Consider the following 17122-nt stretch of genomic DNA (forward strand, 5'->3'; position numbering starts at 1 on the left):
TCCGGGAAGTGTCGCCGTGTTTCATTTCCTCGTTTCGCGCTCTCTCTCTCGCGTCGGGAAACGTTCCGTCGCAGCCTGACGAAGGCGGGGAACTGCCTCGTTCTCGGGGAGGCCTGAGAAGCCGGCCGCTTGTCGGAGGAAGCCGAGCCTGTCCGGCATTTCCCGGCTCCTTCCGGATCGTTTTGCCTCTTTCCCCGGTTGACTTCGGGGGGGGGGAGGCTTCTTCGCCTTCCTTTCCGATGACGGACGAACCGGCCGTTCCCGAGGACCCCCCGTTCAAATCCTCCGCGCTCGGAGGCCGGGAAAGCGGAGGCAGCGGCGACCGCTACCGCCCTAGCGGGGCCGAAGGTCAAGAGAAACTTGCCGCGCTCCCGTCCCCTCCAGGTACCTTCCGGACTGCCGTTAGAAAGCGATGGAGAGGGACGTCGTTGTGTCCGCCGGGCCTCGCCTCCCCGTTGGGCCGGGGGTTCTCGCAGAGAGGGCAGGGTGGACTTCGGACAAACGGGAGTTGTTGGAGGAGGGTTTTTTTCCCCTTGCCACTGCCTTTTTTTTCTCCTTGTGGCTGGAGCCCGGCGGGGAGAAATTCAACAGGTCATTTCCTTCCCGACGGCCAAGGCCACGTGAGAATGCTGCAACCCCCATACTTCGCTTCCTGGCTTTTGGCGGACTCCGTTGCCTTTTGTCTGAGGCAGGGGTAGGCAACCTCGGCTCTTTTATGACTCATGGACTTCAACTCCCAGAATTCCTGAGCCAGCTATGCTGACTCAGGAATTCTGGGAGTTGAAGTCCATGAGTCATAAAAGAGCCGAGGTTGCCTACCCCTGGTCTGAGGGAAAGTAAATTATGAGGTGGCCTTAGGGCAGGGGTAGGCAACCTCGGCTCTTTTATGACTCATGGACTTCAACTCCCAGAATTCCTGAGCCAGCTATGCTGACTCAGGAATTCTGGGAGTTGAAGTCCATGAGTCATAAAAGAGCCGAGGTTGCCTACCCCTGGTCTGAGGGAAAGTAAATTATGAGGTGGCCTTAGGGCAGGGGTAGGCAACCTCGGCTCTTTTATGACTCATGGACTTCAACTCCCAGAATTCCTGAGCCAGCTATGCTGACTCAGGAATTCTGGGAGTTGAAGTCCATGAGTCATAAAAGAGCCGAGGTTGCCTACCCCTGGTCTGAGGGAAAGTAAATTATGAGGTGGCCTTAGGGCAGGGGTAGGCAACCTCGGCTCTTTTATGACTCATGGACTTCAACTCCCAGAATTCCTGAGCCAGCTATGCTGACTCAGGAATTCTGGGAGTTGAAGTCCATGAGTCATAAAAGAGCCGAGGTTGCCTACCCCTGGTCTGAGGGAAAGTAAATTATGAGGTGGCCTTAGGGCAGGGGTAGGCAACCTCGGCTCTTTTATGACTCATGGACTTCAACTCCCAGAATTCCTGAGCCAGCTTGGCTGGCTCAGGAATTCTGGGAGTTGAAGTCCATGAGTCATAAAAGAGCCGAGGTTGCCTACCCCTGCCTTAAGGACTGAGGTGAGGTGTGTTTGGGTGGGTCTAATTCGCAGGTTGAGAAAAATTGTCCTTCCCTTGCCCTTCTCTCCTTTTCCCTGCCCACCCGGTCTGAATGTGCCCCTTTCATGAGGATGTTTAGCAGCCCGTCTTAATAGGCCACCGACTGTGTCACTAAAGGACCCTTCTGATTAGAATACGCTTTTAGTTATGAGAGAGCAGGTTTTTCCCTGGGAGCTTTGTCACCTGGAGAATCTTTTACTTCCAGGCCTGCATCAATGTCATCTTACCCTTTTGTAATCTTTACAGAGAAGCAGTAGACATGTCTGGGAGTCAGGGCTTTTTTTGGTCATAGAACGCTCAGAACGGAGTTCCCGGCACCTTTTTTGGATGGAACCTTGTAGGGTAGGAAAGGCGGGTTGTATGACATGTGTGAGTTCCGGCACCTTTTTCTTTTACAAAAAAAGCACTGCTGGGAGTTGATTATTAGAGATGCTTCTTGCATTTGGTTGATGAAGTAGAAGAGCACCACTGAAGTATCCTTAGACCTGTTGTGTACAAATGATTGTCTGTATTTTAATGGAGGAATTGGTGTTTTTTCTATAGCCCCAGAACTTCCCCCTCTCTTCCCTTTTGGTAGCCAAAGATAAATTTGCAACGATAAGGTTAATGTCAGAAAGCAGGATCTTTCTAGTCAGCAAAGAGCAAAACCATATCCCACTAATGAACAAATTTGGGGGAGAATATCATCATATATCATGTTGTATTTATGAGCCAAATAATAACATGGCTGACATTTTTCTTTCGGTAATGTTCTTATACTGTAACATTGATAATTTTGTTTTTGAGAGAGTTCTCCCTTGTGGCATTGCATTGTTTATATTTTTTCCCTAACATAACAGCTGTTCTATATTTAGGCTAATATAGCTTGGTGCAACTGTTGCATCATGTAATAGTGATAAAACTATTGAAGTTATTTGCTTTCTTGTTTTATATGCCCAGAAGCTATTGCTTTTTGCCCTGTGTATTCACAATATGTAGAATTAAGTAAATTAAGTACTGTTTTCACTAATTTGAAGATCGAAGATACATGACATCAGTGTCTAGCCTGAAGTTTTATATGTGATCTTCCAAAGTAGTCTCCAAACCTTTTTGACAGTGCAATCCAATCAATAAAAAGAAGTTTGAACATGGATTCCAATGTGTGCATGTTTAATATATTATTACTGAATGAATATATTACATAATTAATCAAAATAGAGCTGGAAGGGACCTTGGAGGTCTTCTAGTCCAGCCTCCTGCTCAAGCAGGAGATCCTGTACCATTTCAAACAAGTGAGTGTCCAGTCTCTTCTTAAAAACACCCACAAAAAGCACCCACAAATGTCTGAGGGCCAGCTGTTCCACTGGTTAATTGTCCTCACTTTTAGAAAGTTTCTCCTTAATTCCTGGTTTCTTCTCTCCTTGATTAGTTTCCATCCATTGTTTCTTGTCCTGCCCTCTGGTGCTTTGGAAAATAAATTATCCCCCTCCTCTTTGTGGCAGCCTCTCAGATGCTGGAATACTGCTATCATGTCCCCCTGGTCCTTTTTTCTAGACTAGCCAAACCCAAATCCTGCAACCGTTCTTCATATGCTTTGTTCTCCAGACCTTTACTCATCTTAGTTGCTCTTTGCACTTTTTCCAAAATCTGAACATCTTTTTTGTAATGTGACCAAAACTGGATACAGTATTCCAGGTGTCACCTTACTAAGGCTTTATAAAGTGGTACTAATACTTCATGTGATTTTGATTATAAATAGTATATTAAAATGTATATAAAATATTATATAAAATATTATAGTATTTATATAGTTTAATTTCTTATTTTTCTAGATAATAAATATAAATAGGCTTTGAACTATTTCCTTCCTACAATCCAATGGATCGATTTGTGTACTCCCTGTTGTAAATGTACACTTCATTTCAGAGACCAAGGTTCTAGAAGACAACTCTCCGAAATATAGTACATACAGGAGTTTTATTTGACATCTGTTATATCCTTGTAGATCCCAGTTGAAGGTTATAATATACAAAGTAGACTGAATCATTTTTGTATTTGAAACAAAATCTCATAATGTCTTCCCTTGGAAATAATAACAATACTAATAGTAGTTTCTGCATTTCATGACATTAAAACCAGCTTCAGGAGATTATTATTCTACTGCCATGAACAAATTAGGCAGATATAGGAAGCCATTGTGTTAGCTTTTCATTTAAGGATATGAAAAGGATAACCAATTTGTGCATAATTTCTAACCATTTAAATTATTTTAATGCATATTATGAAACTGTTTAAAATAATGTTTATTGCTTTTAAAATAAGAGAAAATGAAGAAAAGCAGAAGACACAAAAATACATACATTAAAAAATACACAACAAAGGCATAAAAATGAATAAAAAATTACAACAGAAAAAATAAAGTATAACTGTTAGAATAGATTTCTCTATATAATTATTTAATATAAACACTAGGTGTTTATGTGTGTTCATTTCTAATACACATGAATTGTCATGTTTTTAATCTACTTTATTTTGTATAAATGAGTCTCATATTTCATTTGTCTATGCAAGGTTTTCATCTATAGGCAAGTTGCAAGTGCAATCAAATCTTTCATCCACTGAATAAATGGAGTAAATCTTTCCAATGCTGCGATTTCAGTCTTTTAGCGATAGCAAGGGCATGCTGAAAGAAAAATCTTCATCAGGGTCCAGTCCAAGCTGGGAATAAACAAAACGGAGACTGCTTTAGAAATGTTGTAATTTATTGAAAAGCAAAGCCAGACAGAAACGTGGCTCTGGAAAAGCTGACCACATGTAGCTGGGAGTGGTGGCTTTTTATACCTTCTTGGGCTTTTGAAGTTGTTTCCTGTTCCTGTTTGAGGCTTTGTATTTTCTGTGTCATGTACTTTGACCTGAGTCTCAGTGTGGCCTTTTGGTATTGGTGGGTTAATCCTATTATGTTTCCTGTCCTTAGAGTTTGGGTAGGGGTATGTAGATTTTAGGGGTCTTTGTCTTCCTAATCTCATCAGTTTCTTCTAGCTCCCTGGCTCCAACCTTCTTGATTAGGATTATACACATCTGCATTTCTAAAAGCTGGTCTCTGCCTAGTTTCTGCTTGGGGCTGTTAAGAAAAATTGGGCTTGCTTTTCTGCCTTTAAGATCCTTTGGGGAAATATATTCTGCCTTTTTAATAATCCCCAAAATATTTCTTTCTCTGGATTCTTCCCACAGGCATGAAGAATCCATTTATGTTGCCCTGTTATTAAATTCCATGTACTAAGTATTACTAAGTAATTCAAGAGAATATTATCTTCTCGGAGTTTTACATTTTGATGCAGTTTATGATATAATATATGTAGACTGCTTTGAACCTCATTTGAGGTGTTGTATAAATTGTGGTATTCTTATGAGAATATCCAATATTTATGGTGCTTGTTTAGTTCTGTCAAACCTCTATCAATATACAAAGGATGTTGCCAAATGAAACTATTAGAAAGGAATAGAGTGTGAAATAATAGTAAGTCTAGTCTTCTTAACCTGATGCCTTGCAAAAGTGTTGGAGTTTGGAATATATTTCCCAGAATTCCCAGGCAGGAGACAAGTTGACTAAGAATTGTAGAAACTGTAGTCCCTATAAATCTGGAGGACATGTTATTGTAAAAGGCTGATGTAGGGCATTTTTGCATGATATGTTTTCTCATTGCTGAACCATAGTTTGTACAAAGCCCAATTTGGGGGATTTGGAAGACATACGGTATTAAACCATGAACTAGCATTTTGAGTGGGTTAAAGTGTGGATCAATGGCTCCTATCTGTTTGGGGCCAAAAGGTATATTTGACATTTTAAGAGCATACGGCAGATAATATTAAAAGAAAGAAAATTATTGACATGGATAAGGTTTGCCCTACAAGTTGAGTGCCATAATCAAATACGCACTAACTCCCCCAGAAATTCATTCATTAAATTAAGAAATTCCTTTTCCCCCCACAGTTTTGCCCATCACTCTGAACAAATCTTGTGCCCATGCAAATCAATATTAAATGAAAAGTTGCCCTTCAAACAATTATTCAATATTTTGCCTTCCTCTAAAGCTCTTTGAATAAAATGAGAAAATGCAGTTCTTTTAGAGATGCCTGGTTTAATTGTGGATCATATGAAGGAATGAAGTAATTGGTGCACTAGATATTGATATATGGGCTTTCTAAAAAAAGAAAAGATGATAATCTGAACCAAATTACTGGCACCAACATGCTTAGGTTTGTATGTATGTCTTTTGTGACTACAAGTCAATTACAAGTCCACTGAGACTACACACTAGCTGGAAAGAAGGCAGGTAAGGTCTGGTGATTGTCAAAGCCATTGTCCTGGACAAAACTTTAAGAGTATTCAGGAGTACATCAGTAAGATGACACCCAAAGATGAGCTGCTGTGACAATACCTGAGGCAGCAGCAAACATGGGAGGAAGATCAAGCAGAGGATGACAGATGAGATGGCAGATATTAGGAAATCCTGCCAGTGGAAAGACACTTAAGAGACAGCACTGAGGTATTGATCATAGCAGCATAACAGCCAATAAACACCAGATCCATAGAAGCAGGGGTCTGCCACATTAGTCGGGACCTGAGATGCAGACTATGAAGAGGCAGTCCAACACATAGTTGCAGGGTGTAAAATGCAGGAAGGAGAAGCATATGCTGAACGGCATAACCAGGTATCTGGTATTGTATATAGGAACTTCTCAATAGTGTATGGGCTAGACCAGGGGTAGGCAACCTCGGCTCTTTTATGACTCATGGACTTCAACTCCCAGAATTCCTGAGCCAGCTCAGGATTTCTGGGAGTTGAAGTCCATGAGTCATAAAAGAGCCGAGGTTGCCTACCCCTGGGCTAGACCTTCACAAGTCCAAATGAAAGATTCCAGAGAAGTTTGTGAAGAATAACTGGGATTATCTTGTGGGACTTCTGGATCCAGACAAACAGACAGGTAACGGCCAATCAATCAGATGGTGGTAGACAAAAAACAGAAGTCAGCAGATATGTATTTCATTTAGAAGAACATCATGATTCCCATTGTTAATTATAGGCCTGTTGGTTACTCTCACTTAGAGTCTTTCAGTTCTGTCATCTTAAATAAACAAATATATCTTTAAGATAATTTATCATTTATTTTTATAGAAACTATACCTTTCCAGACCAAATCACAATATTCTGCTGGAATGATATTAATAAATTATCATAGATTATTATAAATTATGATAAAAATGATAATGATAAATTATAAGACATGGTTCTTATAGGTCCTGAATCTTATGTCGCAAATACAAACATATTGTTGACTAATCCCACTAAGAGTAATGTAGTCAATCCATCTTTTTTTGGTGTGTACTGTAGGTTAATCTTTGTGAGTCTCATTATAAACATAATTGTCTAGCATTGTTTAGGACTAAATTCCTGGGGTCAGGTATACTCTTAGAATACAAACCTCTTCCACTCATGAATGCTATGTTAACTAGTAAATATATTGGCTTGTCTCATATTTCTTCTGGAAATAGGATGCTTTGAACCTTATCCAAAAGCATGATTGCCAGCTTATAAAGCACTGAGTGCCTATAAATGAATGGTAATTAGAAGTACTGCTCTCTTTCAGAAAATGAAGATTCAGCTCAAAAATCAGTCCGAGAATCTATTGTTTCAGAAAAGGATATATTACCATGCAGGTAAGATAATAACTGTGAGTCTCTTGATATAAATCCTTTGGGTTCATCTTTGTTTTCATTTTTGATTGCTAATATGCTGCTAGACAGAATCCAAAGCACTATTCCGTACTCCCAAGGCAAGTCATCTTCTCCCACTGGCTATGATGAGTAGCAATACCTTTGGAATGCTCACTAGAGGGTCTTCATGTGCATTTCTTGTTAACTATTGATAATCACAGCATACGGATAAGTAAGAGCAATGTTGTTACATTTTAAATTTGTTTGGTGTTTTATTTATGATTCAAAGCTTATCTGTATGCTTAATACTAGTATCAACTGTAAGGGGCAATTAAATATATAAAAATGAAAACAATCACAGCAAAAATGTTTGTGAACATTTTATTTGTTAGCTGCATTTATTATTAGATTTATATTCCATCTTTCCTCCAGGAGTTCAAGGCAGCCATTATAGCATTCCTGCCTCCAATTTCATCCTCACAACAAGCACCCAGTGAGGTAGGTGAGCTGAGAGGGTAACTGCCCAAATTCATCCAGGCAGCTTTCATGACAGAAGGTAGACTTGGTCATAAGTCTCCCCTGTCTTAATTCAGCATCTTATCCACTGCTCATTAACTCATTACACATGATTAATTCCAATAATATCTACTACTCTTACTAAAACAACATATAGAATTAGCATTAGGACTAAGAATAGTTTTATAGTATTTTTGCAAAATTAATATTGTGCAAAACAGCATAATAGATCCTAAAATAGTTCCTTAAAAATAGGGATGTGATTCTGCAGAAAATAATGGAATACAGAGAGGGATAATAGTGATGAAGCTTTAATCGGTTCCTGATTTCAGACACGATATAAAACATGCGTAAGATGGTATAGAGATAAAGGAGCAACAGGTTACTGAAATACTTTGTAGGGAGTGTCTTAGGGAATACTATACAGGTAAGGCCTAGGCCAGGGGTAGGCAACCTCGGCTCTTTTATGATTCATGGACTTCAACTCCCAGAATTCCTGAGCCAGCCATGCCTACCCCTGGCCTAGGCAATAGGCTATTTAGTTTTACTTTATATTAATAACAGTTTATCAGAGGTGTATGCCACCTGACTCCCAGAAATTCTGGAAGGTGTATACAGTTTTTAAACATTTAAAAACAAAGAACAATACAAAAATAGGGAATAGCAAAGAAAACAAATCGGGGAGGAAGGAAGGAAGATCAATCATCCTTTACAATTAACAATTTTAACCGTGTTAAAAACTCAAACAATTAAGTAGTTTTGTAACCATGTGACCTTACACTGAAGTCTTCATTCTAATATTTTCATGGTATTCTTTTCAATTACTTCTGTCTATTTTTCTTACATTGCCAAGTGTAGAGAACATTGCACTTTTATATCATTCAAAGAAAAATACATCATTTAATAAAATAAATTCATTTTGTACCTAGTTCCACGGTTGAAAATATAGTATTTCATACGAAAACAAATAATATCGTAGGCCAATTTGGTTAATACAGAGTAACTTATATAGACTTGGTTGAGTTTAATTCTCATTGTTTATTTTGCTATCTTACGTTGCCACTGGAATTTGATTCCTTCTTCCAGTTAGTGAAATTTGAGACTGAATGTGGTAGTGAGGTAGTCCTTGACTTAAAACCAATTCTTTAATGACCGTTCAGTTATGATGGCCTCAGAAATAGTGCATTAAGGCCTGTAAAGCACTTCTGGCATCATAAAATGTTGTCCTGCTTGCCCTGAGGTCACATGACCACATTTCAAGTGCTTGGCAACCAGTTTACATTATTTATTTTATTTATTTTATTTTTATTCCATTTATATCCCGCCCTTCTCCGAAGACTCAGGGCGGCTTACAAGCTTAGCAGTAGCCTTCATCCTATGTATATGCCTGCTTATTAGGGCTTTCACACACATCGCAAGCGGCATTATTACAAAGTCAGCTTAATTGCCCCCAACAATCTGGGTCCTCATTTTACCTACCTCGGAAGGATGGAAGGCTGAGTCAACCTTGAGCCTGGTGGGATGCGAACCTGCACTAATTGCAGGCAGCTGGTGTTACTTAAGGAGGCATTAGCCCACTGCTCCACCAAGGCTCAAGCATTAATAACAGATTGCAAGTGCCCCCAATCATGTGATCGCTGCTGGCTTTCCCAGAAAGTCAGTGGGAAAGCCAGCAGGGAAAATTGCAAGTAGAGGGGATGGAGAGTAGCTGAAATGTTCGAAATAGAGCTGAGATGTTTTGCTCTCAAATGTTGCTGTAACTCACTGAAGGATTTCAGCTTCCCTCCATGCACAGAGGGGAAATCCTTTGGAAGGCTGCAGAAATTGAGCTGAAATCCTGAAGATTTCCCATGAAGGATTTCTCCTCTGTACATGGAGGGGAGCTGAAATTGTGAAGGATGCAACAATGTTTGAGAATGAAAGGGCTGCCTGCTGAGTACTGACATTTCAGCTCTGTGGAGCTGAAATCGTTCAGCAGGCAGGTCTTTGGTTCAGCCTGCTTAAGAGCTGGGAGATGGCCTAACAACCACAACTGGCTGTGCCAGGATTTTGGTTGTTGAGCAAAACGGTCACATGAGTGTCTTGTTTAATCGCCATTCACCCAATGACTGAGATTCCAGTCCCAATTGTAGTTGTACGTCAAGGAGTACCTGTATGCTTAGATAGTGTCAATGAAGACAGAAATCAATTAGTTGTCACTTTACTAATTTGGAAACATAACTATAATGATGAATATGTAATATAAATACTTTCTTCTGAGGCAGTTTCTATATTTTTTCTATTTGTGAGTACATTATATATCAGTATGCATGGAAACTTTACAGTAGTGGCACCTATATTTTTTGGGCTAGTAGAAATATTTTGAATTTTGAGAAAATGACAATGCATGCACTTTCACAAATGGGACCACTGTTGGTTATGAACCACCCATTTATAAAATGGATGCATTGGACAGTGGCCAGTTACACAAAAATTAATTTACCAGGAATTTGCTAACTATTAGTCTACTCTCTCTCCTCTCTCTCTCCTCTCTCTTGGCTTAGGCCTTAGGGTAATCATTTTTTTCCTAGAAAGGTGAATTTTCTTCCTGGCAAGTTACTGCGCTGTATCCCCTAGGGTCTATCCTACATGGATATATATCCACACTAGGGAATTCAAGTGGAGAAGAGAACTGCCACTTACTCCTATGCTTTTATCCTTTTGCGTGTCTCTTATGTATATAAAACACCTGCTGCAATAAACAACAATACATTTTGACTCCTCCCCTTTATAGTAACAATCAATACATCACATTTTGCACACAGGTTCAGTCTCCTTCATTTCCATTTGAAAACAACCTTCATAGCAGACATGAGAAAATCCCTGTCTGCTGCTTTAGAGAGCTCCTTGTTCAAACAGAATAGATAATACTTAATTAGATAGTGATATGACAGTGTATCAAACAACTTTAAATATTTGCATTAAGCCCTAAACCCACATGCAATGATCAACCTGTGGAATATTTGGCAGGGATAAGAAGCTTTTGCTACACACTGTACATTCTTTCTTTACAATGTTTTAAAACTGATTTTTATAGGTAAGTTGTTTGAACTAAGCAGTCAAATTGTTGTGCCTTGTTTGTATGGATACATTATCTATGATAGCTAATTGTTTCTTAGTGCTGGATATAGTTCAAATCCAGTGTTTATGAAAAGGTTCAGCAATAACATCCTGGAGAAGATCTACCTATATAGTCACTTAAAAATCAACACTAACTTGATGGCACATAACATTCTTTCAGCTGCCTAAAGGAATACAACACAGCATTTCTCATTTGAGTTTTGGCTTAGCTGAGATCATCTGGATATAAAATGTAAGCCAGAGGAATCCTATTTGACTCCAAGTCACCTTACAAGTCTGTTTTTCCAATTGATTGGCATTTTACCTACCTGTTATATCAGGTTCTTAAAACATCCTGCATTCTTGTGCTATCTTTCTCTGGGAGGCTGCAGAATGGATCACCTGTAAATTCAGATGCTACAAAGGATCCTGCAAGTGCTAATGGTAGTCCAGAGGAGCAAGATGTAGTTGGAGAGGAGAAGATCCTAACTGATCAACTTCAGCACCAAAAAGAGGTAGGTGATTTGATTCTTGGCCTGTTTCTACTGCCAAGCCATCATTACAATCCTTTCTTTATGAACCTATTGATTGATATTTTTTCATTATAGTGTCTGTATGCTTTGAAATGTGTATCTTGAGATAATAAGAAATGTATATGTAGTGGAGACAATAAGATTATTGAACTGTATTTTTTTTCTGGGATACAATCTATTTTAATTGATTATATTTCTATGTTGCCCAGAATTGAAGAAATGTGGACTAGAAAGAAAAAAAAACTTCAGAAAATATTATATTGAAATACCTTCTGAAGTTTTTTTTTCCTAGTTAGGATGACATAGTTGCAAATAGGTAATTAAAGAATTCAGATAAAGATACGTACATTGGCATTATTTTTGTTAAATATTAAATTTGTTAAACATGTAAATGGGCACCTTGACATCACTGTATTTTATATATATTCTATACATTTGTCTGTATAGGAGGCTATACTACAAGTGGCAAAATACTCTGCACCAGAGGGACCAGGTGATATAATCATGATACAGTCTGAATATACAGGTGCAGTAGACATCTTGTCTGCAGAGTTAGAAACTACAGATCTTCTAAGCGAACAGAAGAAAGGCAAGAATTATGCTTTCACTGCTATGTTTTCATATGGATCAGTAGCTAGTGTTCTGTTGAAGAAATCTGCAAGATTTGAGCTGTTTTGTAGTAGAGTACAGTACGTTTTGAAATGTTCATATATAGGAAAGCAGCAACAAAGATTTTGATTCTTTGCTGTTTAATTTAGTTTTTAGTTTTTCCATTTTTTGTGTTGTATATAATTTCTACCCTTGGTTGGATTGATTTTTTTATTCTTTTTTATTTAGCTCTTATATTATTTCAAATTTTGCTGTTACACTGTACTTATTTGGTGAGTGTGAACTCTCCCTTTGGATTATGTGGGTTTATTTATTTTAGAGTTGCCTCCAGGGAGATGGGCAGCATACATCTTTAATAATAAATAAGTAAATTTTGTTCCAACTTAATCTTTTATCACTCCACCTTTACTCTTTTTTGTCTCTTATATTTTTTTCTTGTGTTAAAAGTTTTTAATCTGTAATTGCCAAGAGTTCTTGGAGTTGGACAGTGTATAAATGTAATAAATAATTATTGTTATTATAAAAGGGTATTATGACAGAAAAAGAAATCCACAGAAATCTGAAATAAGACAGGACCAAAATAGAGTTGAGATTGCTCCCACATTATTTAATTTTAATGTTTGGGATGAAAGTGATAGTGATCTCATAGTGGATAGTCAATGGATTTTTAAAGTAAAAAATTTAAGTATGGCAAATTGATACGGTCCTCATTGTAGTGATCATTTACACCTTTATCATCCAATTTGTTCTTAGAAACTTCGCTGTGCTAAGATGTCTAATTAAGTCATTATATAGTCATTGTATGGTAGTATGGGTGAGTCACTGAAAGAATAGATTCAGCCAGTAAAAAAGATTCTTAGAAGAAAAAGGAATGTTTAATTTTGAGAGCCTTATCATTTAAGAGAGGGATTAAGAAACCTAATTCCTTCTTTTGAAAAAAGGGAAATCTTGTAATTAGAACATCTAGTCTTGTTAAAAATTCTGCCAGCATCTATGTTATAAAAACAGCATCTATGTTATAAAAACTTCTTTCTTCCAGTTCGGCCACCTCCACTGATTCCCCCCACTACTTGGACAAATTCTAAGATAAGGGAGTTTAAAACAAAGATGGCAAAGGAGAAGAATGCCCGAATGCTAGTGAAACGGGGTGAGGTATTAACAGTCCGGGTGCCCACCCATCCTGATGGGAAGCGCGTCTGCTGGGAATTTGCTACGGAAGATTATGACATTGGGTTTGGAGTTTATTTTGATTGGACTCCTATTACTAGTACTGCCATTACTGTTCAGGTCAGTGAATCAAGTGATGAAGAAGATGAAGAAGAAGAATTTGAAGGTATGTCATGTCTTTGATAGTGATGTATAAATTTAATAAACAAATATGTAAAACCATTATGTTCCAAATAGTCTCTCAAGCAAACATAACCTCTTTAACTTGAGTTAAAGAACTCAGCTTCTTAAACTGCTTTAACTTGAACTGTGCAATTAGTCTTCAAACTATTCCACAGACTACCAAGCAGGGAAATTTAATAAATCCTGATAATAAAATGTGTGTTTGTTTATTCAACTGGATGTAGCTGTGGCTCCAAACACTGCCAGCTCTAATGTCAACCTCTGCAAATAAAGTTAAAATGTATGTAACATCAGAGTTTGTGCCATTCAGACCTTAGGGAGGGTGCTGTTCTAGGAAAGCATTAGTGACTGAAAAGGCCTATGGCTAGATTTTTGGCTAAGGTGTATGTGTGTACGTTTGTCATTATTGCCCTCTTTTTACTCCTTTTTCTTTATCGTTATATAGTTTTATTGTTATTTTTGGGGTTTTTATTTTGTGAATTGCCTAAACTCACTGGGAATTGGACGATGTTCAAATTTAGATGATGATGATGATGTTGTTGTTTCAGGACTCTGCTGATGACATTCCTCAGTCATAGAATCTATAAGCACCTTCACAACTCTCTGAAATTAATAAATTTTATACATCTTCCCATAAAACTAGCAAGAGTTCTTTCTCATAACTCAGGGAAGAATTCTATAAATGTAGGGCCACTGCACAAATTGTCTCACTCTTTTCTTGCTTCTATTGCAGTATAATATGGAAAATCCTTCACCTGCTAGACTAGAGGTTGGAATGAGAACATTGGAATAAATCAATGTCTGAGCATAGAGAGTAACTGGCTGTTCTTTATTGCTTCCTCTCTTACACTGATAAGCATCACTATTATTTATTATTGTGGAATAAAATGGGCCACTTAAGGTTCATTTGATGAAATGACTAAAGACAAGGGGAGGGAAATATTCCCATTTTATTTTTAATCAATGATGCAAATGTGCAATATAATACATAATGGCAATATTTAGAGATTCAATAAGTATTTTATATACTTTAATTATAAAATAGTTTAGGAATTCAGTTGTAGGTTTTTGTTTTTTTTTAAATGACAGGACTGGAACATTCTCAGGTTCCTGACAAATATGAAAAGTCTAATCTCCAGATGCTTTGAAACCTGTGATGATGTTTTCTGTTTATAAACTTCTTTAGATCCATAATCCTGAGTCTCTATGGCCTCCTTCTATTGGTTTCTATAGCTGATGTATATGTTGTGCATTTCCCTTCTCAGGTCCTATTCCTGTTGGTGATGTGGAAAAAGGAGCCAAAAGCTTTTTGCGAAACCGTTATGGGGAAATCATGCCAGTCTACCGAAGGGACAGCCACCAAGAAGTGCAAATAGGCAGCCATGATTATCCAGGCGAGGGCATCTACTTGCTCAAATTTGACAATTCTTATTCTCTCCTACGCAACAAGATTCTTTTTTTTCATGTTTATTATGCCACCTAAAAAAGTAAATAGTTTTGTTTCCAGGACTAATATGTACACCTTATGATGGCCAAATTTTGTTTATATATCCTTCCTACTTTGTCCCACTATCCAGAATGGAGCAAATGATCATTAGCAGTTCCACTTTGTTGTATGCAGACACAAAGCTGAGATTTTAATTTCAACAAGCAAGTCACCGGACATAAGATTTAAATATCTGTTTCTCCTTCGATTTCACTTACATGAATTGAAGTTAAAACATTTTTTTTCTTTGGAAGTATATATATTCTTTTCTTCTACCCTACTAGCTACAAATATTGACTGGAATCAGCTGCCAAAACAGCCTATAGAACTCTGTCCACAACTGCATTGTTACTGTGATATTGTACACTGCTATTTGCTTTGTAGTGGAGATATTGTAGAATGGTGTGCATGTTGATTACTCAGGCCACTGGCAGGCTGCCTTCTCTCGTCTAGCTCCCATAAATGGTCATCTGCTCAGATGTTTGTATATATGTTAAAGCTTCGCTGGATAGAATCCAAACTGCATCATTCTCTTCCAATAAGAGAAGAACATAACTTTAAAAAAAAGTGCTCCCCCCAATTTTGCTTTTGATGAATTATTCGGGAAGAGACATCAACAAAGGCTCCCCCAGTTCCATAATTCAGAGTTTTGGGGCCACAGTATGCTGTTCTATTGGCAACATTTGGCAACATTAAAATATAGTTAAAATTGGTGAAATTTCAAATGCTTTTTTCAAATATTATGTTCATGGAGCATAATTTAAAACTAAACGAAACCAAGTCAGGAAATGTTTTATTTCAGAGGGCAGAAATATCTTATTTCATTTATCAAGATACTAAATGGAAGCAATTTATGCATATTTGCCATAGTGCTTCCAGATTCCTAGGAGCAAACATTTCCAGGAGCAAGAAGACTTTATACAAGCACATAATAATTACTATACCAATAGTCAAGACAGACACAAGATAGTACCAACTACAAAAAGCAGTCCTGAACTATATTACAGTGGGCATGCACAAATTAGCCCTTTGGTCTATTTACAAGTATTGACTTTCTAGCTTCAGCAATGATTTTGTAATTTATATGGAAGAGTGCAATTATAGTGTCCACAAATATAAAATATTGAGTCTTTAAACAATCAGCAAGTATTTCTCTTCTTTTACACCTTTGTTTATTCAGACTTTAAAATCACTGCCAATATTTAATGTAGCATAAGCATAATATCGCGGAGCTAACTATTTCAGTTACCAGTTAGCAATCATATTATCTTTCATAGCTCAGGTTTTATAGAATGTATATGTACAGCTCATGTCTCTGTAGCAGAAGACATATAAATATACTTAAGATTTCAGGGGCTGATTTGAGCAGGCCTTTTTAAAGCCACAATTTCTTGTGATGTTTGTCCAGTATGCTTAATTCTTTGCATGATTACACCAAATATTTATTGTAAGTAGTAGATCTTGGGGAATGTCCCTAAGAGGTGTTTTTGTTGAAGTTTGGTGATTTTCTATTTCTGCCACATTTTTAGTGAAAAACATACATAGAGGAAATGAAACTGACTCCTATCGCGGCTTTAAAGAGGAAGTCAAATATGGCTACACCCTCCCATATGAAATTGGAGAAACAGTTACAACATTTAAAGTACAATAACTGCAAGGAAGAACATTTGGTAGAAGGAAAACTATAGTACAAATGGATTTTCTGATTCAGAGTTGCTGATTTTTGAAAACAGTCTTGAAGAACCCTGATAGAAGGACCCATTGAATTGTTTGTTGTAAAACTTATGAGCAATTAATGTTCCCCTCCTCCCCGTTTGTAAATTCATACTATTATTGAAATCATTTTCAATTAAAGCTTATCTCATGTTCCACGCTCTATAAAAAAATGCCCACTGTGTTTATCCTCATTTTCAACCCAAAGAGTTTGCTTTGTTTAGAGTTCAGAAAATGAAACAGATTTGTTTGCTTTGGTTGAATGTTTTTTGAAGAAATACAAAGAAAGAAAAGATATATTTTAAATGTGCAAATTTGTGTTGGCTTTAATTACACAGCTCTATTTTTAACTCTTGAGTAACAAACATTTTTCGCAACAAAGCAACTGCATTTGTTCTTAAGTCCCACAGTATCTTCTAAAGGTTTAATATGAATTGTTGTTGAAATTACTGTAACGATATTACAGTATCATTTCTACCTGCAAATGTAGAAAATAATGACTTTTTAGAAAAGAGAATAAGACTGAAACATGAATCAAATTAAAACTGCAATAGATATCA

General features: G+C 37.5%; 1 protein-coding gene across 1 annotated transcript; it reads left to right on the forward strand.

Annotated features, from left to right (window-relative positions):
- The first annotated feature begins 20 nt into the window (after window positions 1-20).
- On the forward strand, window positions 21-17122 carry TMED8 (transmembrane p24 trafficking protein family member 8). The gene is made up of 6 exons (XM_081313082.1): window positions 21-384; window positions 7190-7259; window positions 11257-11386; window positions 11852-11993; window positions 13053-13346; window positions 14629-17122. Exons 1-6 carry the CDS (start codon window positions 240-242, stop codon window positions 14844-14846), a joined length of 999 nt encoding a protein of 332 aa, XP_081169208.1. The 5' UTR covers window positions 21-239; the 3' UTR covers window positions 14847-17122.

Source organism: Vipera berus (genome assembly GCF_964194415.1).
Source record: "Vipera berus genome assembly, chromosome: 1".
In the NCBI taxonomy this organism is placed as follows: Eukaryota; Metazoa; Chordata; class Lepidosauria; order Squamata; family Viperidae; genus Vipera; species Vipera berus.